Source organism: Saccostrea echinata, unplaced genomic scaffold (assembly GCF_033153115.1).
Source record: "Saccostrea echinata isolate AGI-Se365-2 ecotype Australia unplaced genomic scaffold, CSIRO_AGI_Sech_v1 ptg000009l, whole genome shotgun sequence".
Classification (NCBI taxonomy): domain Eukaryota; kingdom Metazoa; phylum Mollusca; class Bivalvia; order Ostreida; family Ostreidae; genus Saccostrea; species Saccostrea echinata.
The window spans coordinates 11,328,399-11,351,771 of NW_026889758.1; the positions used below are offsets into that span (position 1 = coordinate 11,328,399).

The following is a 23,373-nucleotide window of genomic DNA, read 5'->3' on the forward strand; positions in this document are numbered from 1 at the left end:
AACTCTTTTTAATTTTTGTGTCAATGTTTCTCATGTCTGTCTGCAGGCCCGTAGAACGGGGGGGGGGGGGGGGGGTCTGGGAATTGTATTTTTCATTTAGATGCTGCTTGGTCCGTCTTTTTGTTGCTGTAAGGTCGATCATTGGCAATTTAATTCCAGGATTTGAAAAAAGAAAATGTGCCAAAAAGTAAGGATCCCCCACCCCCTAGGATTTTCGAGTTTGGATTTTTTTGAGAGGTTTACCCCCACTTTTTGGACAGTTTAGACCTTTTTGGGGGGAGCCTCCACCTACTTTTCAAATCGTTGCTACGGGTTTGGTCTGAATATAAAAATAAAAACAAAAAATCTCCGATTTTTGCTGTTTAAAAAAAAATATATACTGTTTAAGATTTACAATGGAAAGTTTTTTTTAACAGGATTTTTTTTTGGGGGGGGGGGTCAATTATTAGCAGGTTGAGTTTTAGTGCACATAATCCTGCCATAGAAAAGGGGAGACACTTGTCTATACCAACAGGGGAAAGATTTTGTCATATTTGCAACACAGGAGAAATTGAAGATGAATTTCATTTTCTGTTCAGTTGTCAAAAATATAATAACTAGTAGACTAATTGTTCTCGAACAATTAGAGGTCTTTCCACCTTCTTTAAATTTTTTTAATTTTTATATTTTACTCTCTAAAGTTAATTTTTATACAAAAAGAATCCAGAAATGGCTTGAAAATAGAAAAAAATGAAAATTTTGAAAATTTTGAAATGACCTTGACCTTTGACCTTTACCACAAATTAAAGGTCAAATGTCAAGAATCACATTGGAATTGGTTTCATGCTTCTAGGACTTATACTTTTAAAGTTATAAGGCCTAATATTAAGCGCAAAGCCGTTAAAGGGCGATAACTCATATAAAGGGTCATCAGATCCTTTCGCACTGAATAGATTGAAGTTGTGTCTAAAGACCCTGAAGACATTAATGAAGGTTTGATGTCTCTATGGTCTACGGTTTCAGAGGAGTAGCGATAACAAGGTTTTTCGCACAAGGGGCAATAACTTTCAAAGGGTTAAGCTTAGGGGACAAGAATGAAATCTTTGAAATAGTTTTAGAAGGACATATCAAAGATGCAAAGACATATAGTATATGTTGAAAGACAAGAGAGTTATAAATATCTCATAGTTTGAATGACCTTGAACTTTGACCTTGACATAAATTTCAAGGTCAAAGGTCAAAGAATTCAATGCAGTTGGTTTCATGTCTCTACGACTTATGGTTTTGATTTTTTTTAATTTTTCATGAACATCAAAAACTTTCAGGGGCAATAACTCATTGAAGTGGTCAACGAATTCTTTCGCAATGAATAGATTGAAGAATCTCCTCAATTAATCAAAGATATTGGTGAAGGTTTCGTACCTCTACAGTTTACGGTTTCGAAGGAGTAGCGATAACAAGCTATTCTTGCGAAAGGGGCACTAACTTTGTAAGAGGTCAAAGTTCAAACATGGGGGGTCGTTTTTCGGAATAACTTTTAATATCCAGTATCATGAACTATAAAGTTTTTCGATTAGTCTTACGGTTTCAAAAGTCCGGGAAGAAAAATAATAATAATAATAATAAACATAAGCATTTCAAGAGGTCTTTCCACAGAAAGGTGGAAAGACCTAACTATGGCCCGGGGGTTAACTTTTGATGAATTTTTTCAAGAAAAAATATCAAATATACGTATGTCTAATGCTAAAAAAGTTAAGCTTTACTTTAATAGTAAGTGCCCAAAAAATTCTAATTGAGAACAATGAGTGAGTACTGCACAAAGTGCTTGTCTACATGGCAAAAGGCCTACTGAGTGGTTGTTCAGCATGGGATTCCATACGTCATAAACTTTCGTCGCAAAAATATTTTGGTCACGTGATATGCGTCATTCTGACAGAAAAACTAAGATGGCAGCGGGTCCGAAGTGGGGCTCGTTGCCTAGCGTACTAATTGTGGACATACTGTCGTACCTTTCGCATGAAGACCGTTTAAAAGCGTCTTCTATTAACAAGAGATGGAGGAACTGTCTCTTCCACCCATCTTTATGGAACAACATAAAGTTTCAACTCGGATTTTCGAAGCGACACAGGTCGAGATTTTTAGCAGACAGATGTGGCCGTTTTGTAAGACAAGCAGTGATCAAATTTAATGCACACAGTTGTACTGAAGTGAGGGAATGCTCAAGAATCATTTCTATTTTGGGTTCAAACAAGAATCTACAGCATTTTGCATTATTTCCTTCAAGTTGTCACATCGAATGGCCAGATACGAATTTCGTACAGAGGTAAATAAAAACAACTGCGAAGTTGACGTATTTGCCAAGTCAGCTGGTAGAAAATAAACCAATCATATCACGGTTATTTGTTTGTAAACATTTCCTTGTAACTTGAATTTCCTCGAAGATATTGATGAAAAAATAGAATTATTATTATTTATTAACGTATAAATACCACTATGGGTATCACATATGGTGATCTAGGCCTTAGCCCCGTTGACATTGGCGTTGAACAAAGACTTTTTATGTAGTAAAACTTCCATCGGATTAAAAAATATAACTTATCTTTCCGGGTACTAGAGATGTCGGACTATAACAGAGTCGGACTATAACTTACTCGGCCTATTTCGATCTCGGCCTATTACGGACTCGGCCTATACATATAGAATAGAATATTTGTAATGAATTTAATGAAATATATATATATATTTTTAATGAAATTGTATATTTTTAAAAGATGTTTTTAATGTATTACAATGTATTACAAACAAAAAGTTTTGCTTGAAATATTTTAGTTAAGTTTAGGAAGTTAGTTAAGTTTAAGAAGTATTTCATTCATGATATACAAAAAATGAATATGTCTTTAGATAGTGTCTAAATACCTGCCAAATATCTAATAAATGCTTTATGTTGACAATAAAGACTTTCCTCATAATATTCAATGTATTGAGCTTTAAATGTGGACTATATAGTAACTTTTGTATAATCAAGTTATGATTATGGTTGATGTTTAAAAAAATGATATACCGAAAAAAATTAGTGTTGCCAAAAAAAACATTAATTGTCAAAAAAGAATTTCCGAAGTGTAAAACAATATCTGATTACATTTGTGTGACTAGAATGCAAATGTGCAATATGATGATAAAAGTGAAAAAAATGTTATAAGTAGTCGAATTTTTCCAATTACTATATTGTGCATTTTTATAAAACTGGAATACCATTGACACTTATCATCATCCATGTACATGTGTATATACACAGATATTTCTATGGATATCCATGTTTTGATAGCAATTAACAATAAGCAACATATCCCCTTCAGTCTTATCAAAGCAATTTACAGTTATCAGAGCAAAGGTGTTTAGAAATAACTTTAATGTTAAAGACATTATCTTGTTACAGTCAGATTAAAATTTATTAAATATATATATGTTCATATTAAAAGAATTTTATTAGTAAAACTTTATATGAAAAATGAAAATATCACTACATCCTAAAAAACTTTCTATATATATATATATTCAAGTGCAATTTATTCTCATTACCTGTATTTTTACAGAAAATCAATGCAGAAAAAATTAAGATAATCAGTATATATTTTATGTTAAATAGGAATTTCTCAACAAGAGTACCGGCTCCACCAGAAAAATGTTTCATTATTTATTATGGAAAATGTTATTTTGAAATGTTGCAGATGAAGTTATGTGTTCTGTGTTATTGTGTACTGTGATTAGTGCTCTACGATGAACTTCTTTGTGCTCTCCTCAGTGAACATTTCATCAACATAAGGACTGGACATTTGTGACAATGATGTGCATCATAATTATAAATATGTTGTTTGAAAAATGTTTCATTATTTATTATGGAAAATGTATAAAATGTTACAAATGATGTTGAACATATTTATATGTAGAAAATAAATAAACTTTATGAACAAATACATTTTTTTTTAATTCTTGGTATTTATTCATGGGCATAGTAAATAATGAACAGAAGTTATTATATACTTCATAAGTGTGCCATATACATATATATGTATATTTTTGTCTATCACAATAAAATGATAAGATTTGATTTAGAACTCTTTATCAACAAAAGTAGGAGTGTAGATTAAAAAAGAAAAAAAAAATAAAAATCTATACAGAAAAAAATAAACCCCAAATATATAATATTTAAAAAAAGTGTATCTAGAACATATGTGTGATTTACATTACTTTTGGTAATCCATTATAATCATTTTTAGAGGAGGGACTTTATTTATATAATACTAGGTATATTATTACAAAATTTATATAATGCTACGATCGCAAGTATACAGCAATGCTTCAACTTGCCTGATTTAAAATATAGTTACATTAAGTTTGCTAAATCATGTATTTATCATACTTTTTTAGCGGTAGGCCGACTCCGTTATAGGCCGAGTATGTGTAGGCCGACTCCGTAATAGGCCGAGTTATTCATAGTCCGAGTCTGTTATGGGACGAGATCTCACGTAATCATCTTTCCCCTACAGGAGAAATGTTATATATATTGCAAGCCACCCCCCCCCCCCCCCCCCTCGGGAATAACAACAAATCTAAATGATAGGTTCAATTATTTTATTTTTATTTTAAGAAAAACCTTTCAATTTTTTCTGCTTTAATTATTAGGTTTTTAAATGGTATTGAGAGCATCATTCAGACAAGCAGAAGACTGAAGCATTTCTCTTTGGGTTGTGTTGAAGAGCTCTTGGAACATTCCAATCGTCTGTTGAAATTGTTATCCAAACACCACTCACAGTCTCTGAAACATCTATTCCTAGCCAGTGTCAAAGAAGACAGTGAGAATTATGGAATCATATGGTTGACCCCAGATGATCTTCAGCCATTCCATCAGTTGAGTCACCTCAGTATAGATTATGACTACCTTACAAATAGTGTTCTTGAGTCTTTTGTTGACAGAAGTCGTGCAAAGTTGGAAAAACTGGTTATACATATCCATGGTATAGAGAGTACACACGAGAAAATTTCAAATGCATCATGGCAGATGATAACAGCTCACAACCCCTCTCTGGCTGTGACCATCAATCTTGTACATTCCTTCGATGGCGTTGAGTCACTGCTCGATATCCTGCAACCAAACCTGCCCCTCACTCACTTCAGGCAGTTTTTCTGCAACAACTTGAACACAGCAGCAATTAATTATATGTCCACACACTACAGGTAACATTCATTGATTAATTGAAATTTTTTATTTTGAAAGATACATATATACATTGAAACTTGGGTATAAGAAAGTCACATGGACTTTGGATTTGGCTTCCTTATAACAAAGTTCTTATGTCCCTTAGGTAGTGATGAAACAATTGTCGCCGACAATCGATTGTCGATCGTTTGGAGCTCTTCGATGCTACTAATCGATTATGAAAAAAAAGTCGCCGACATCGCTGACAAAAATATTAATGGTTACTTCGGGTGTAAACTTCATTAGAATAATTTGTCATTAAACAAATTTACTGAAAAAAATTATTCTGTTTATTTATATATATATTACTGACTTTATTTACTCAATAAACTCTGAATAGACAAAGGATAAATATATTGTTTTTGTGATTATGCTTTAACACGTTAAGGAATCTCTTATTTTATTTAAAAGGGTAAAAAAAAACCAATTATAGTCGATTATCAATCGATTATGTGTTTCCGATTACAACCGATTATTGATTATGATTTTTGTCCGATTATTCTACACTACCCTTAGGATCCTTTTAAGGGGATGAAGGACACATGGTCACATGACTCTGTTTAACTACGTCATTATATAATCTCCGTTTATATAAGTGCAAAACGTGTAAAGCATCAGTTCTTATATAATTTTTTGACTATTTTTTAACTTTAATTACCATCTTATATCAAAAAATAAAAAAGTTTTAACATTCTTGTAAACATTAACAAATTATGAAAAAGATTGATCCACTCCTCTGTTTCCCTAAACTGCGCGTCCAACAAGTCGGTGACATCATACATGATCTGTTAGTACAGCAAGATCATACTCTTTGAACACAGGGGCGGTATCATTATGTAAAAACAGGTCATAATCAGTATATGATGAAATATTTTGAGAAACGGGGAACACAAAAATTATTTTTGCATGGCTGATGACGGAAATCTTATGTAGGTATATCTTATTTCGCTTCTTTAGCGAACATGTGACGTCATAGTTGGTTTTTCCCGTACTCGAGAAATGAAACATGACACATTTTTGTCATGCTAAGTCCTCTTTAACGATGTCCTGTGAAATAATGAGGTCAGCTTCACCATTTGAAATTTTTACAGTTAATCAATAATTTGAAGGAATTGCATTTCAACGTAAATTAAAAAATATTGAATGTCAGAATTTTTTGTAAATTTCGTTTTTTATTGTTTAATTGTCTTAAAAAGTGCGTAATTTTCCCTATCCAGATGCAGTGTGATAGACAAAACTTGGTTTTTTGAATTTTAAATCCTAGTGACTGTCATACTTTGAAATATTTTAAAAGATACATGTCCACTTTGATATTTTTTATATATGCTTAAAAAATCCCATTATGGACAGAGTAATGAGCCCGGAAACATGGAGAATTAAAACTCCACTTAGATACTGTAGGGCATAGTATTTGACAATCAATATCTCCAAAATAAGGTAAGAAACCTAATGTTATAAAAAAAAAAATGAATGACAAGTATTTTTTCAGCTCAAGGTCCTTCTCCTCCTCAAGCAACATAGCAGAGTTGTGAAAAACTGCCGGTCATGCCGGCAAAACGGACAAAAAATGCTTGTGACCAGTAAAATTGCTATTGATATCGGTCCAAATGACCGGCCCCTTTTCTTGGGTAAAGTTTTTTTGTTTTACCATTTATCATCGAGGGACTTCCCAGCTTAATTATCGTACCTTATATGCGATTGCGTAAAACTTTTTCTTTACACGAGATTGAGGCTATAAATAAAAGCGAAACCAGCATGTTCTTGTGACCTATAAATTTACAACTGGGGCAGAGGTAAAAAACACAATGAAACAGATAAAGACAAGTTAAATATGAAAAATTTCGACAGAAAGAATTCAAACACAGTTAGGGAAAGCACCAGTAAATCTAGTACTTCCGACTGTACTGGAGTTCGTTTTTTCATCGATCATGTTGATATCTTTATTATCAATGCACAGAATTTCTACAATTTTTTAGACTCATTTTCTAGGTTAATGTTATTCCAAAATGCATAAATGTTTCAAAAAAAATTAGGTTTATTATGCTGAGTTAGCATTGTCACCTGCCAAAAGCCGTGAAATCTAGTATCGTTATCAATGCAAAAAACAAAAATGGAGGAGGACTTGGAAATGGAGACTGAATGTTATATTACTATTAGGTAAATAGATGTGTAATGAATTAAATAAATATTATGGGTTTTTTTATTTTGCGACTTACTATTTCGGACCGGCAAAAATCACTTCAGACCGGCTTATTTTGTCTTCTTGCCAGTCCGAATGACTGGCTTTCTGAAAAAGTTTTCCACAACTCTGCATAGTGCATAGCCTTCTGTGGGATTCATTAAAGTTTCCTTAGAACCAAGAATTCTTTATGAACAAGGGCCCTAAAAATTGTACAAAAGAACTTACTACTTATAAGACCAAAACCTTCAGATGATTGTAGAATCTTGCAAAATAAATGATTCTGATCCAGGGATTTATCAGTACCTTCTCAGGGGCCGAAATTCGGCCCCATTCCCAATTGAAAATGAGTTAAATTTTTCCCAATTTGGCAGTATTTTTTCCCAATTGGTGAACAATGCTTTTGTATTTAATTATCTTGGAAAAACACAAGGAAAATTGTCAGATTGTCTGTAATATTCATCTATTTAAGTCATTAAGCAAAGCTACAGTCATAACACATGTTTAAAAACTGTAAAAACATCGCCAACTTTTAATCCGAATTTCCTCCGTTTTTCTGAAAATGGTGATATTGTGTAATTATATAGATTTATTAAGTTATTTCTACCTACTCAATTGATCTACGAGTGTATGGTAAGGTCTGTAGGCATTATTTCAAATAGAAAAATATATTTTCAATGCATTAATACATATTAAAAGAGGACTTTGAGAAAATGTATACTTGCAGGAGATTTATATATTCTCCAGAAACAGATTCTGTAATGACCTAAATTGGAATCTCATACGCACATGTACTACCCTAAGTTGTATAAACACTTTATACTCATTGAAGTCAATTTTACTTTTATTAGTCTGTTATTCATAATTGATCTTGTATGAAGTTGGATCATATATATTGTCTGTTTGGTTGCCCAAATTAGAGTTCATGCTGAAATGTTAAATGAATTACACCTGAATACATGATTTAAGCAACATTTTTAATTTTTCCCAATTTCATCAAAAAGCCGATAATTTTTTCCCAATTCCCCAAAAATGGCATTTCCCAAAATAGGCTGATAAATCCCTGTGATCAAAACTGCAAGCATAATTTAAGTTATCTTTATAAATTCTTTTTAAAAAGATTGAAACCATTTCCAAATTAATGTAGAAAAATAAAAGTTATTCCCAAAATTATAGTTTGGTTCTTAATCAGGCCATCATTAAAAATATCTTTGTTTCCCCTAACCCGACCCTAAAATCTCAAGATGGGTAGGTAGGTAGGCAAATAATTTTTTTTTTGACAGCAGCTTTGAAAATACATTCTTAAAATTTAATAGAATGATATCTTTGTAAATAAGTTAAGTACAAAAGAAAGTGATTTGTAAACAGCTAGAATACCATACAAATGCAGTTTAAACTCAACATTTGAGGTAAATTAATTCACAACTATTATTCAATCGAAATATCTCATACCAGATTAAATTTGTTGAAATCGAATACATCTGTTTAAATGATTCTCGGGTAAGCAAAGACTGGACACAAGAGTATTTTTTTATACCTACAATCAGCTTCCATTGCTTTGTACTTTTTCAAGTGCTTCGATTTGTGCAGTGCTTCTAGAGCATTTCGTTTAAGAGTCTCGAAGTAAGGAGCTATTTCTAAGTTGCAGGTTCAAATCCCAATGTGGGACGCTGAGACCGGTTCTTCGAATGGCACAGTAAAAACTTAGGTCCAGTTACGCAGTAGATACTGGCACAAAAAAAAAAATCCTCACTGCTCATGGTCTAAAGTGCCGCGTACACGTCTAAATTTGGAGTCCTTCACCAGACAAATGTTTAGATAAATGTTCTTGTCCAAACAATTATCAAAGGGATTCAAATCAAAGAAACAACCAATCTTCCAGGGCCCTATTAAAGAAAAATACACGGACCTCTCAGGAAGCTTGTATCATAATTTCAAATCTATTTGGAAAAACCATGTTAACAATATTTAATTGACACAAACGATATCTAAAAATGATAACATGTCATACAAAATTTCAAAGTTACGAAGTTTAACCCATGATTAAAAGGCATGAAAAAAAGGACATTTGAATTTCATTCATTAGGATGAAATATGCAGACTTATTTACAACTCCCATGGTCCCATATAGTAAACATTGAAAAATTGATGAATTGTGTATAAGATCAAAACTCAAAATAAATAAAATGCAATGAAATTGATTGGTGTTTTCACAAGGTGGGCCCCTTGTCTGCTCATGAGGGGTATCATGAGGAGGACATATGAGCCTAAGCATGCTCTCTACGTACCTTAATTTTAAGACAGGCGTACGTGTCTACCCCTGCGAGATGAAATTCATAATTTCAAGAACTTTGATGAATCGTTCATGAAAATTCATGATGTATTCATGACTGGTTCATGACTGGTTCATAAAGATGGTTCATGAATTTTATTCATGAACATATTCATAAAATGTAGTTCATGAACAAATGATGAATATATATGAATATAGGTAATTTTCAGTTTAAAAACAGAAAAAAAAACGTTTAGTTCAAGGTAATGAATGTTCATGAATTTTCATGAAGACTTAATGGACACAAGCGATTGCCAGAAAACACTCATGACTCCCATAATACAACTTTTGCATGCATATGCACTGTTGAACAAATTAGCCCCTGGTATAATCAGGTCCAGTCCAAAGACTCTTTCTACCTACGTAGCTATCAATAGCTACGTAGGTATTTAAACCCTACCCAAAGTAGTATTTTTACCTACTTTTTGCATTACTTGCATTTTGTGGCCAAACGGCTGAATGGCGCAACATGGTGAGTACCAAATTTCTAAATACAGTCACACTGATGATGAATACAACAAAATTTTGGCCACAAATTGATTACGTCGTAAATTAACAATTTTGCATTTATTACTATGCAAAATTGTTAATTTATGAAGTAATCATTTTTTGGTCAACGTTTTGTTGTATTCATCATCAGTGTGACTGTATGTAGAAATTTGGTACTCACCATGTTGCGTCATTCAGCCGTTTGGCCACAAAATGCAAGTAATGCAAAAAGTAGGTAAAAATGGCTACTTTGGGTAGGTTTAAATACCTACGTAGCTATTAATAGTCTTTATACTGGACCTGATAATTAATTACATGTTTTCATTTATCTACTATCTGAAAAAATATAAATCATGAAATCTGTAAACATTTTGTGTTTTGATTATAATTAATCAAACACTGCATCATCATAGCCAGCAATTTTTTTTTATTAAATTACCCATGTTCCTTTATTATTTTAATTAACCAGTTACATTGAAAATGTGCTTTAACTAATCTCATTTTTCACGACGCAACGTACTTTGTTCGACCGAATTTTCTCTAATGTCAAAATTAAAACAAGTTGTGAGAAACTGAAACAATTTAGAAAAAACTTCGTAATCTTCGTTAAAACACGTCATATATTTATTTACAACTAAAAAATTATATGTCTTATCCGTACCGTACCGTACTATTCTTGGGTCGAAACGCTTTATCCCCATACAAAAATATTGATGTAGTTAAAAAAGTCATACTTTTTCCATGCATCGAGTGTAAATGATACAACACAGATTGCATGGATGTGAAGTGTCTATGACATGATCCACATTCGTATTTTTTTCGTTTATTCTCCCATACAACACGTCTTCATAGTAGTTGTCCTCCGGTTCCCTCGTACGCGGCCGCCATTCTTGTTATGATAATACGAAATGAAGACGCTCATTGATGACGTAAAAATTTTCTTTGAATTCATTAATTGATAAAAATTATATTGATTTTTAAAATTTAATTCCAGTGAAAAATTATTCAGATAGTCTTTGTTATTTTTTAACATAAAAACACTGGGAATTCGAAACTATATCCTAGCTCTGCCTTACATTTTTAAGAACCCAAGTTTCCATTGGTCAAGACGAAAGGCGGAAACTTGAAACGCGCAAAACGTTGGAAATGTGAATTGATAGAGTAGGAGGATCGATATTAAAGTATTATAATTAGCGTAGTCATTCTTTGTCAGCCTCTTAAGGAAATAACAGAATATGAAGAAGGAAGAATATATATATTCAGAGGATCAATCTACTTTGCAGCCATAACTGCAGAGATTAGTGGTGAGTTACAAAAAACGGTAGGCAATCACTGATTTAATCAGATATCTGTCGGTAGATGTTACTCTATTTGTTAAATTATTATGCTTTTTTTAAATGAAGACTTTGCCAAACTTTGCTTTGAGTGGGGATCCAACCAAAGTAACATACATTAATTATAGATAGGCTAGTTTATCAAAACATTCATAGGCCTATTGACCTACAACACGACAGCCGAGGAAAATAGGCAAACATCCTCTCAGATTGCTCTATGGAAGAACTGCTACTACTTCTAGATCTGCTTATGATGCATAAAACTAAAATTAATAAAACTTGCAAGAAAAGTATAATTTTTTTTCCTGTATCTTTAGCTAATGGCAGGGAAGGGGATGAAACCTAATTTTGGTAAATTTACAATAAGAATTCAAAACTTTTAGAGTATGAATTTTTTTTTTTGAAGGGGGGTTCCTGACCACTTTTACACTTGTAGTCTAATGGTGCTTTAATTGATTAGATAAGGCACATACAAAGTGTTTTAACCCAAGACTGTGGATGCTTAAATAAGAGTTGTGTAAACTGAAAATTCTAAGTTAAAAGTCATATAATTGTTTTATTGTAAATTTCTAGATGACAAGAAACATCTTGAGAAAATAAAAGAAGGAACTCAGGAGAACAAACCCATACATTTCAGGATGCATCAGTACGTATGAAAAGTTTCTTTTAAAGTGTAAGCCAAACAGTTCAACTCTCTTAAGTTAATCTATTAGAATAATTATACTTTCACAGATTAAAATGATTACACACACACAAGTAGTCTATCATTAAAAATGAAAATATTTTTTTCTAAATAGATCCTGTTCCAGCAAACTATTTTCAAGGCAAACAAATTTACTCCTAAAAAGAGCACCAGCTTCATCATCTGATTCAGCAACAGAAAGGCAGTCACCACCTGCCACATCACTAAATACTACAAGTAAATCAAGCAGGTTAATGTACCTAGTAACCTTTGAACTGATCTCTCTGCACTTACCTTTTTAATATCTTTGTTTTTTAGGTAAAAAAAATCTTATTTTTGTTATAAATTGCCTGAAAATTTCTTTTAATTCTGTTTTAATAGGCACACTTTCTTCAGAAAGTGACACTGAAGATTTGAACCATGAATTTAGGTTCAGGGAATCTTTAGACAAAGACAAATTAGTACTTTTCATGTTTAATTATGTTATAGTGTTTAAGCCATGATAAACTTTTAAGAATCATTGTTTTAATATTGGATGACCTACTCCAGTAGTCCTAGGTAAATTTATGATCCCCTTTGCAGTTTCGTTTGCAACTTTATGTCAATCTGTTTTGGTAAATGTAACTTTTTAGCATTACACACCAAAAGTTGCTTTTAATACTACACTTTTCAGCTAAATAAAGAGTATACTAGATATTTATAGATGAATTTTTTAAGGTGAATGTTCTTGGCAACCTTCATTATAATACCATGTTTCAGTGTAAAAATGTTAAAGATTAAGATTTGTTGATTCTCATTACCGGTAGTTAAGAAATGTAACAGAAATCTTCATGGGCATTTTCAGAAAATCTTTGTTCTTGTAGGGAAAAGAGAAGCAGTTCATAAACGATGTTGATGAGTTGAGATCAGAAGATAAGAAACTCTGCAAAAAAATCCGGGCTCTTGAAAAAACAAAAGAAAGATATGAAAATATGAATGATATTCGATCAAAGGATCTAAATGATGAAATTCTGGAAATTCCAAATGGAGAACCAAGAAGAATCTTGGAATTGACCATTTCTGCTCGAAAATGCTTGATAGCCCTCAAAGCTGTTGCCCTATTGCTAAACAGACTTTTCTCCTAGACTGGAATTAAAAACTGTTCCATTTCTGGCCAAAAAAAAACCCACTTTGAAATATGCTGAGGAAGGACCCCACCCTCCTCCTGACCAAGTAAGGTTTAGGATTCTGCAAAGAGTCGTGTTTGAAATTTTTCATAATTTAACCAGGAATGAACTACATGTAATTGAGAAATTCAAAACATTCAAAAAGTTGCAAGTAAGTGGTAAGGCAATTGCAAAGCCTTCAATTCTATGAAAATGTGTTGCCATTTGAATGCTCTTTTTTTATTGTTGTTAAAAGAAGAGGGAGCTCAAATTCAGCTAATATCAGTTCTTTATGTCTGTCTGTAAACAGTGTTTCAAGATACTTCAACTCTTTCTAGTTTGTCACTTTAAATAAGAGTAAAATAAGATATACATGTATACATAATTATGGTTATCAACTTATCAGAGTTGTTTACTTTAAAAAAAAAACATTTTGTTGCCATTGTTGGAAATCAAACAGAAATTTGTGAAATCTTTCAAGATGCTGTATTATAAAATATCTTCTTTTACAGTTTTTTGCTTGATTAGACTTCTCGCATTTTCATGAATAAAAGTGAATAATAATATTGCATTTTTTGTATACAAATAAGCAAGAATATTCATGAATAGTTCATGAATTTTATTCATTCATGAACATTCCTGAATAAATTTTATAAATTATTCATGAACAGTTCATGAAGATGCAATGAACTTATTATTGGACAATTCTTAAAATGATGAATCTTCATGAATATGACTCTTCATGAATTATTCATGAAAAAATATATTCATGAATATTCATCAACTTTCTTTCATGAATAAAAATTCATGATTTGAAAATGTCCAATAATAAGTTCATAGGATCTTCATGAACATTTCATGAACATTTCATGAATAAAATTCATGAATAATTCAAGGTAAATCATGAATTATTCATGATCATCTCGCAGGGGTAATACAACCCAAACACTTTCAATTAGTCATTGGATATTATATTTTATGAACAAAGTGTTTCAAGAGTGCAGGATTCTAATATGCTAAAGGCATAAGGTTGGTACGTTGCCTTTCTTTTAAAACACGAACTAACCCTCCGCGACCACATGTTGTAGGCACTATTTTGTTTCCAATAAACGCTTGAAAATCACAGAACAAAATCAGTCGTTCTGATAAAAAACAGATTTGATGGAATTTTATTTTATAGAATTTGATAAATATAAAAAAAAAAAATTTGAATAATCTTATGAAAAAAACTTTCCAGTCGGCACGTTTTAAATGGGTCGGTCGCATTAGGGGAAACAAAGGTATTTTTTATTTTGGCCTCATTTGTTCTTTTTGTAAAACAGGGCCAAGTTCTTTGTAACCAAGTTTTACTGTACATATAGAAGAATATTTACATTTGCCACAAGTGTATACCTTTGTAACAACATCACCTGTCCTGGGACACCTGGACTATTTCTTCGTATCCATCTTTGATTATCATTAAATCAGTAAGCGTGGGTAATAAATTTTGAATTAGGTCTATGGTTTAGAATGCATACAAAATTTTGAGATTGAGTATACATGGCTGAAGCATAGAACCTGCACAGTTTTTTGAAAAGCCATTGGGGTTCTACTCAAGACATGGACATGGAGTCTAAGTCTGAAAGTGATGGATTCTTCAGTATGGAGTGCCTTGAGTGGCCTTACCCACCTTTTTATCATGGCCTTCTATACAGGTTAGGAGCAGGATGGGTTAAAGCCTGTGCATTGTCAAAGTCAACCAGACCTTTTTCCAAGGGAAAAGAGAAGCCTCAAAATTGTAGTGTTCAATTTTATTGGCTTTGAAGCATGTTGAAGTAATAACTAACAAATGGTCAAGAACTTTGAAGAGAGAGAAAAAGAGAAAGAATATAAACTAAAATTTATATTAAGTTGCAGTAGTGATAAACACTGTTACAGTTACAGAATTTCCCTTTTCTATTGTTCAGGAACAGCCTGCGGGTAGTGTACATTTTGGACGGCCTGATGGATGGTTACCCTGTGCCCTACTTCAGTCATACAGAGGAGGACCCATTTGTGATGCTAGCTTGGAGATGTACAAAGCTTCAGGACTTCTCTCTGATTGGTAAATAAGAATGGCAACTCCAGAAGAATTAAGCATACTGAATCTCAAGACTTATAAGAACTTAAACTACTATTTTTGGATCTTTTGAATTTAGAGGAAATACTTGCTCATGAAGTGTACAGTTGTTAGTTACTATTGTAGGTTATGAAATCTCAGATGATGATGTCATAGCCATTGCCAGGCTTAGAGGACACAATTTGAGGACCTACAGTGTTCCTCACTGTTGTATCTGTACTGTGGAGGAGGAGGACCACATAGCCTGGGTCAGTCATGGCTGCTATGCTCAAGATTTTCCACAAAAGGTATTTATAGCTTGGGGGAGCAAAGGAGATAGCACTGTATCATTAGTTAAGCATGCTACTGCATAATTTGAGCTTAAAATGGACATCATGAACTCAAAATGGACTTGAAGAGCAATCAGTCTATAAATTCAATGACTAATAAGGTAGGATCAGAACTGTGTTGCTGGGGGAGTTGGAGTGATAGGACACTAGGCCGGCCACTGAACAATGTTTCTTAAACATGTTTTTTTTTTCCAGGTGTCAGAGAATCTGAAGTGGGAGTGGACTCCAATTGAGGATGATGAGCTCCCTTTGGCTGTGTTTGACATTTCAGCAGATGCTGAGAGAGCCTACATGAGCACCCTCCTTTCAGACCAACAGGTGTAACTGAAGAATCGGGCCATTCCAACAAATCAGGTCTCTTCAACAGGTTGAGATAAAAATCAGGTCACCTTGACATATTTTAAGAGAAGTGTATAAGTAGATAAATCATTTAAAATGATAATAATTTTTTTAAAAAAAAGAGCAAAAAAAGGGATTGATCCACTGAAGTGGAAGTTACCAAAATATTGTATTCAGTTATGAAAGTCTTTCAGGTGGTTTTATTTATTTATTTTTTGTTTGCCTATTTTGGTATATAAATAGAACTTGTTACCCTATGAGATCTTCAAAGTTTACAACACAGTATATGTTTGTTTCTATTGGCCCTCTTTTAAACTTATATGTAAATTGTATTATGTGAAATGTAGCAAAGTTGTAAATAATTTAAGTTTGCTGTGCTTTTTGTTCAAATTCTGATATTTTTCATAGATGTCAGTGTTCCTGTTTTTATGCAGAGAACATTTACTGACATGAGTGGTACATCGTTACTTTGTTATATAAATTGATGATTGAAACACCGGTTACAAAACAGCAAAATACCTTTTTGTATTATATTTCTGACAGTATAAAGGCCCCAAAAGCGCTTCTGTGTTCATCTTATTTAATTTAAAGAAGTGTTTTTTAATCAGTTTCAAAATGTAAAGTAAACTACAGTTAAACTTCGTTATCTCGAAGTTGAGGGGACCGTTGATGAACTTCGAGATATCCGGGGGTTCGACATATCGAGGGTTATAATTCAAATGAACTTCAAATAAACTTAGTGCAGTGAACATGTACTTAATTGTAAAAACATGTAAAAATCCTTCTTGTTTGAAATTCTGTATAAGATTTTTTAAATATACATGTACATGTATTTAGCAATCAAAAAATTTTACATCCTCTTTATAATTCACAAAATAAAAACTTTGTATAATATGCACAGAAGTATAATCCAACGCGGAAAGTCAACCGCTAGCATCGTTTCCCATGTATACCTAACCGGATATCGTCTATGCATTGTAAATTTAAAACCGGTCGCTGTCAGAATAACGAAAACGAAATATACATCTTCTTTTATTGGAAAAACATGTTCATACATGTAAAATCAGTTAAAAGAAAATTTTTTTACCATAATAAAATCGAATGCAAAAGAAGAATCACGCATTTTTGTCTAACAACAGAACAACACTGAATCACAGGGCACTACAGCACAAGTTTTCACTGCGACACACGCTCACATGATGGTGTGTACTGACGATTGTAAATTCTGCACGCTCATATGGGGAAAATAAATTCTAACTGCATTAAATTACAGAATTTTGTTTACTTCGATGGTTATAATTTTCACTTTCAAATGCATAAACTATGTATGCGCGCATAATTCACATAGCATTAAATAGCGATTATCAAGATAAACGTACTCAAGCCACAAAACAATGAACGTGTCATCCACGCGTATGCATTAGACTAATACACACAAACTTTTGCTTGCATAATTACGATCAATGTAAGCCATACATACACTTCGTATAATTATCGCGCTATTATCTGTTGATCACAGGAACACAGGTAACCCGAGCGTGACAGACAGGTGGGTGTTATCAATAGAGCATTCAGTTTACCTAACGGACTTGCTCATCGGAGCGGAAAATTATCCTGACTTCGAGATAACGCATGTGATTTTAATGAATGGGTACACAGTTTTACTTCGAGATAACCGGGGTATTCGACATTACCGTGTTCGACATAGAGGGGTTTATTTTAATCATTTATAAAGCAAATTTCGTCGGGACCGCGGCTTTACTTCGACATATCCGGGGTATTCGAGATATCCGTGTTCGAGATTTCGAAGTTTAACTGTACTAGTGCATGCAGCATAGAAAGTAAGTTTATATGCTTATAATACAATGTAAATGCTAAATTTAAGGAACTTTTGTGCATGGAAGGACAATACATTTTGACTGAACTAAACATGCACTGACAAGAGCAAAGTAAACAGAATCACTTTGTGGGTCTCATGTTTGTATCTGATAACCCTGTTCATAGCTCAGAAAATGGAGAGATTTTCTTTATATTGTTGAGGAAAAAAAAATTTTTTTTATATATATCCATGTATATGCCTATACTATGAGATCATAGTGCTGTTGTAAACATGTTGATAGGTCTAGTCATTGCATGCTTCCATCGTGTTTGTTACATAGAAAATAAAACACCCATAATTATGTCATCAGATTCCTAGCCAAAGCAACAAGAAAATGTGATACTTTACTGAAGAACAGTGAAAGGAAAAGTTATATTTTACCCTGTGCTATTTCTGAAGGGTGTAGAAGCCATCCAGATTTTTAATCATGTGTATATTAACTGTGAATGACATTGCATAGTTTCTTTTGAAACAGTTACTCTATGTGTTTTATTTTTTGCCATCAAAGCCAACCAATTGTTTTAATGTATAAAGTATCCAGTTTTATGGGGTAAAGTTGCTACTTTGTTTCAATATTAAAGGTCAAGTGCAATTGTTAACAGCTGTTTTATTTGTTACATGCTTATACACATTTGTATCTGTTTATGAGAGACACTTGTGGAAAAATCAGGGGTGATATATAGACAGGAATATTTTTTAGTATTATATACATGTATCTATTGTGATATACGTCTCGAGTGTAACATCTTAAGTTGAACAAATGTCAAGATTTGATGCGATTTTGCTGTATTACATCTAATTATCTATTGTTGTAACTATGTTGTTTTTATATTGTATATTTTCTTATGTGCACTGAGTAAGACACCTGATTTTACACTAGATGTAAATAAGTTTTGGCACTGTTAATGTTTTTGTTTTACGATAAGTATTACCCAACATCTATTATATGTCATCAATACATATAGCATTGAATATGCAAAACATCACCATTTAAAAATGTGATAGAAGTCAGTAAAGGAGCATAGTGTTGTGCAGGTAGAACTATTACGGGTAAATATATGATCAGTGTAATGAAACACGTCATCTCTAAAGTGGTCCTGCCCTGAAGTCAAGAAATTCATAACAAATATAACCATCCAGAAAGTGAAGTTTGTTTATATAAAAAAAAGAAAGAAAGAAACACGTCAGTTTCACTGACAGACACAGGGTTCACTTTCTCTGGTGGGTGTTTTCTGTTTAATGAAGTCTAACACAAAAACTGTCGCAATGAAAAAGTCATACTAAAGATGACACCAAGACTGATGTTTAAGGTCACAACTAACATCAAAGGCATGCTGGTAGTTTCTTTATAGAACTTTGAGAAATTTTTAAACAGTAATGCAAGTATCTGCATTTGCAATTCGTATATATGTAATATTTAACATTTAGACAATTGGGTTTGTATGCATAAATAAGTATTTTTTAAAAATCTAAGAATTTGTCTTAACAACTGTACTCATACCCACATTTACCTGATTAGCTAAGAATCATATTTAAAGCTTACATGAAACTGATGCCGAAGGATTGTACCTCCGTATGATATATGGTTCAAGTTAAGACTATTTGGTGTAGTTGATTTTCAAATTATAATTTTTTTCGACTACTTTATTTTTCCTTTTGCAAATAAGTTTATAAAGCTACATGTACCAATGTGTAAGTCAGTTGAATGTTACAATTTCTAATACAACTGTATCAAAAAAAATTTCTGTATGTTTGATCACTTCTCAGAATAACGATCTGTTACAACCCCCACCTTTAGTATACACTGTAGGTGGAACTTATCTGTTTTAGAAAACTTGACAATGCCTACTGCTGTGTTGTTGCTTTGTTATATGTGGTAAGCAAAATGCTTAAAGCTGAAGACAGGGTAGGATGTTATTAAATTAAAGCATATTCCAAAAAATGGCAGACCAAACACAGATATAAAACATCACTCAACATAGGCTGGTTTTTGAGAATCTGTTAGAGGGATAAGGTACTTTATGCATACAAACTTGGGTCCAAATTATATATCAATATAAAAATGATGCTCAAACAATAGTTACAATTCATATGAAACTTAATATTTAAAAAAAACTCTGCTGTAATGGCAGCTTAAAGGTTCCTACAGGCAACATGTGTTTTTAGTGTCCAGGAATAAAATCCTTTGAGCAAATATTTGATAGTATACAGAAATGCTTCCTTCCAGGTTACAGTAAAAATAAACATCTCTGTCAGATAAGCCCAAGAGTTTAATAACTATATGAAATGTCAGTTTTTTTAGTATATGGATTGCCTGGTTAAAATGAATGTTTTCATTAGAAAATTATTTCAAGATTGCCAAAGGTGAGCTCAAAATGCCACAGTCTTGCACAAGATTTTCTCTTTTAATGTGAGTTTTGTATTACTCAGTGTAAACATTATGTACATTAAAACGAGCCATTTATGTTGGCTTGAATCATACCATAAAATATATGTAAGCATTTTTATTAGCCATTCATTTCAAAATTTAATGGATTAAGAGTCCAGAACATGAAGACTGGAGTTAGTGTTAAGTTATAAGGTTATAAAAGGAGAAAATGCAATATAGGATTTTTTCAAATACAAGTCCCCATTAGTTTTGAAATCCTTAGTGTTTCTGTCATTATGATCATGTGTTATTGTATCTACCTTTTAGTTAATTCTTCTTGTTTCAGTTTTGGGGTGAATCTGTTTTATTCAGTGCTAATTCTGGCTGAAGGAAATATTCAAAAAAGGTTTCAAATATGTGAAATTTATATTGCTTACTTAAATTTTGATTGCCAGTAATTTGTTGAAATGACAACATTTATATCAGTACCCCAGTGTGTTGTAATATGCATAGAGGATCAGTGAGATTTGGAAATTTCTAAGCTGTTCTATCCCTGTACTGATCTGCATTTATATTTTACATGTATGTACCAGAGAGCTTGGGGTTTTGAAATTCTAATGTATAGAAGCAATGTTAACCAGACGTGTTCAGAATATAAAATTATGAGGGCGTTTTTATCCAGCAGTTGAATTTAATACCAATGTTTGATTTATTTTACTATTTTTTAAGATCGTGTTAATAAATGTATGATATATTTAGTTCATGTAATGTTATGAATTCCATGTGACCTCACTTTGTTAACAAAATAATTTCATTTTAAGACATTCCACCTTGATTTGATGAGAGTAACTCATGTTAAGATGCTAATTAGTAATGGGGGAAAGCACTTTTATATGTAGTATAGTCAGGGCACAGATCACATTGATTCTTGTATAGATGATGGGGAGGGAATTGGACCAGTGATATATTTTTCTACTTTATTGTTGCCATCAAAGACAGTAATATTAAGAGCTTGTATTGTCACAGTTTTTATTGTTAATTTGTTTATTCCTAATGCTTCTGTGAGTAATGCCTGCTTTGGAAATGTTTTATGGGCTGTTGTAATGAGCCTTCTGTATTAATTGTTTGCAGTAGATGTTGGTTTATTTTTAATATGCTATAGTTAAAATAATCATTGCTTTTGGTATATTTATGAACTGAATTGATTCCAGCTTTTTTAAAAACATTTGTGATTCTATAAATGATAGGATCATTTGAGTCAGTGTAAATCTTGGAACTGACAATTTATTCGTGCAGTGCAAATAGAGAGAACCTGTATTATGGTGGCACTATTGTAGGGTTTTATGAAAGTATTACTGAAAAGGAAATACAATGTAACTTACTATCTGTCCGTATCAGTTGTCTTATTTTTCTGGTGGAGGAGTCTGAGAGTTATGTATTTGTGAAAAGGTCAACTCACTTATAATTGACAAGGAAGTTATATAGATGACCATAAAATATCCATACATGCATTTAAAACATTGAATGGTGAAACATTCCAAAGCTTGCATATTTTGAAATCAAAATGAAAAAAGCTGGTGTTATATTGTATAGTAAGAACTAAAGGTGCTATATGATATTTTGTCAGGTAGATATGGATGTAAGAGAGGGAACTGCTTAATTGTCATATAATAACTAATGTCAAGTTATGTAATGTTAATTACAACAGTGTACAGTATAATGACCATTCTGTGTATACGTTAATTGCCAAGAGGGCTTTCATTTCGACCTGTGATTGTATGTTATTGAATCTCAAACTCTTACATCCATAAAACCTGTCTGTGGGCATTGAATAAAGAAATGCTACCAGTCCTGGTGATATTATGGACAAAACTAATGAGAGAAGTGCCAAAATATTAACAACTTTTCCATATGCCTTTGGTCAGACACAATGTTACCAATGATCTTTGTTTTTAATTTTATTGAAATATGTTGATCAGGATTGGAGGTGTAGTATTTTAAAGTTTATGTATATCTTGACAGTTGGATTTTATGTCAATAAAGTGTTGGGCATCTGTGCTCCAAACAGAGTTGATTTTTTTTTTTTTTTTGTATGAAAAATATCTAAACATGACAATAAAAGTAAGCTCAAGGTTATCACTGATATGCCACATTTTGTGTAAATAAAGTAAGTAAGTAAATGGTTTATTATAGTGACGTGTTATGTACAATTACAACAACTGTCAACAAATGTACATATAATAGGAATTTAAACACACGGCCCATAGGGTCTATATGTCACTATAAATTTAACAATATAACATTCAGTAAGAATACTGTGATATTACACATTTAGTTTATTATAATTAAATAATAGACTGTCTGTAGGTATATGCCGAGTATATGAATTTTCCAATTTGTCTTGGGAAATTTACTAAAAGAAATTTGGTTTTGTCTAAATTGCATTATTGCCCTCTTCTACTGTTTACATTAATTCAATTGTTAATTGATATTAATTAAGGAGTAGAGCAACAATAGAATCACATGTGCAGTAAAACATGCTTAGAGTGAACATACTTCATTGAATTCACATATACAAAAGTGATTTCTATTCCCTTTCATTGTAAAACATAAAATTAATGAAGCAAAATTGTTTGTCCCTGGCCCTTTTTTTTTAGTTTACGGACATAATCATATATATATTATATGTAATGAAGAACTCCAAAACATCCCAAATCTTAGAACTTACCAAGCCCTAAAGAGTGATTTTAAAACAGAGAAATATGAAAATGGATATTCCAAAGTGTCATCGTTCTATACTTGCGTAATTTGGATATTTCCCAAGACAAACCGGAAAATTCATATACTCAGCATATACTTACATTCTATTATATATAATAAATGCAATGCGTAATATCACTGTATTCTTATTGAATGTTATATTGTTAAAAGTGACATACAGGCTCGATAAGTTGGGTGCTTAA

The 23,373-nt window shown here is 32.3% G+C and overlaps 1 protein-coding gene across 1 annotated transcript; it reads left to right on the forward strand.

Annotated features, from left to right (window-relative positions):
• The first annotated feature begins 1,899 nt into the window (after positions 1-1,899).
• LOC133181768 (F-box only protein 33-like) lies at positions 1,900-17,808 on the forward strand. The gene is made up of 5 exons (XM_061316356.1): positions 1,900-2,302; positions 4,663-5,214; positions 15,344-15,480; positions 15,622-15,782; positions 16,020-17,808. Exons 1-5 carry the CDS (start codon positions 1,926-1,928, stop codon positions 16,146-16,148), a joined length of 1,356 nt encoding a protein of 451 aa, XP_061172340.1. The 5' UTR covers positions 1,900-1,925; the 3' UTR covers positions 16,149-17,808.
• Positions 17,809-23,373: the final 5,565 nt, after the last annotated feature.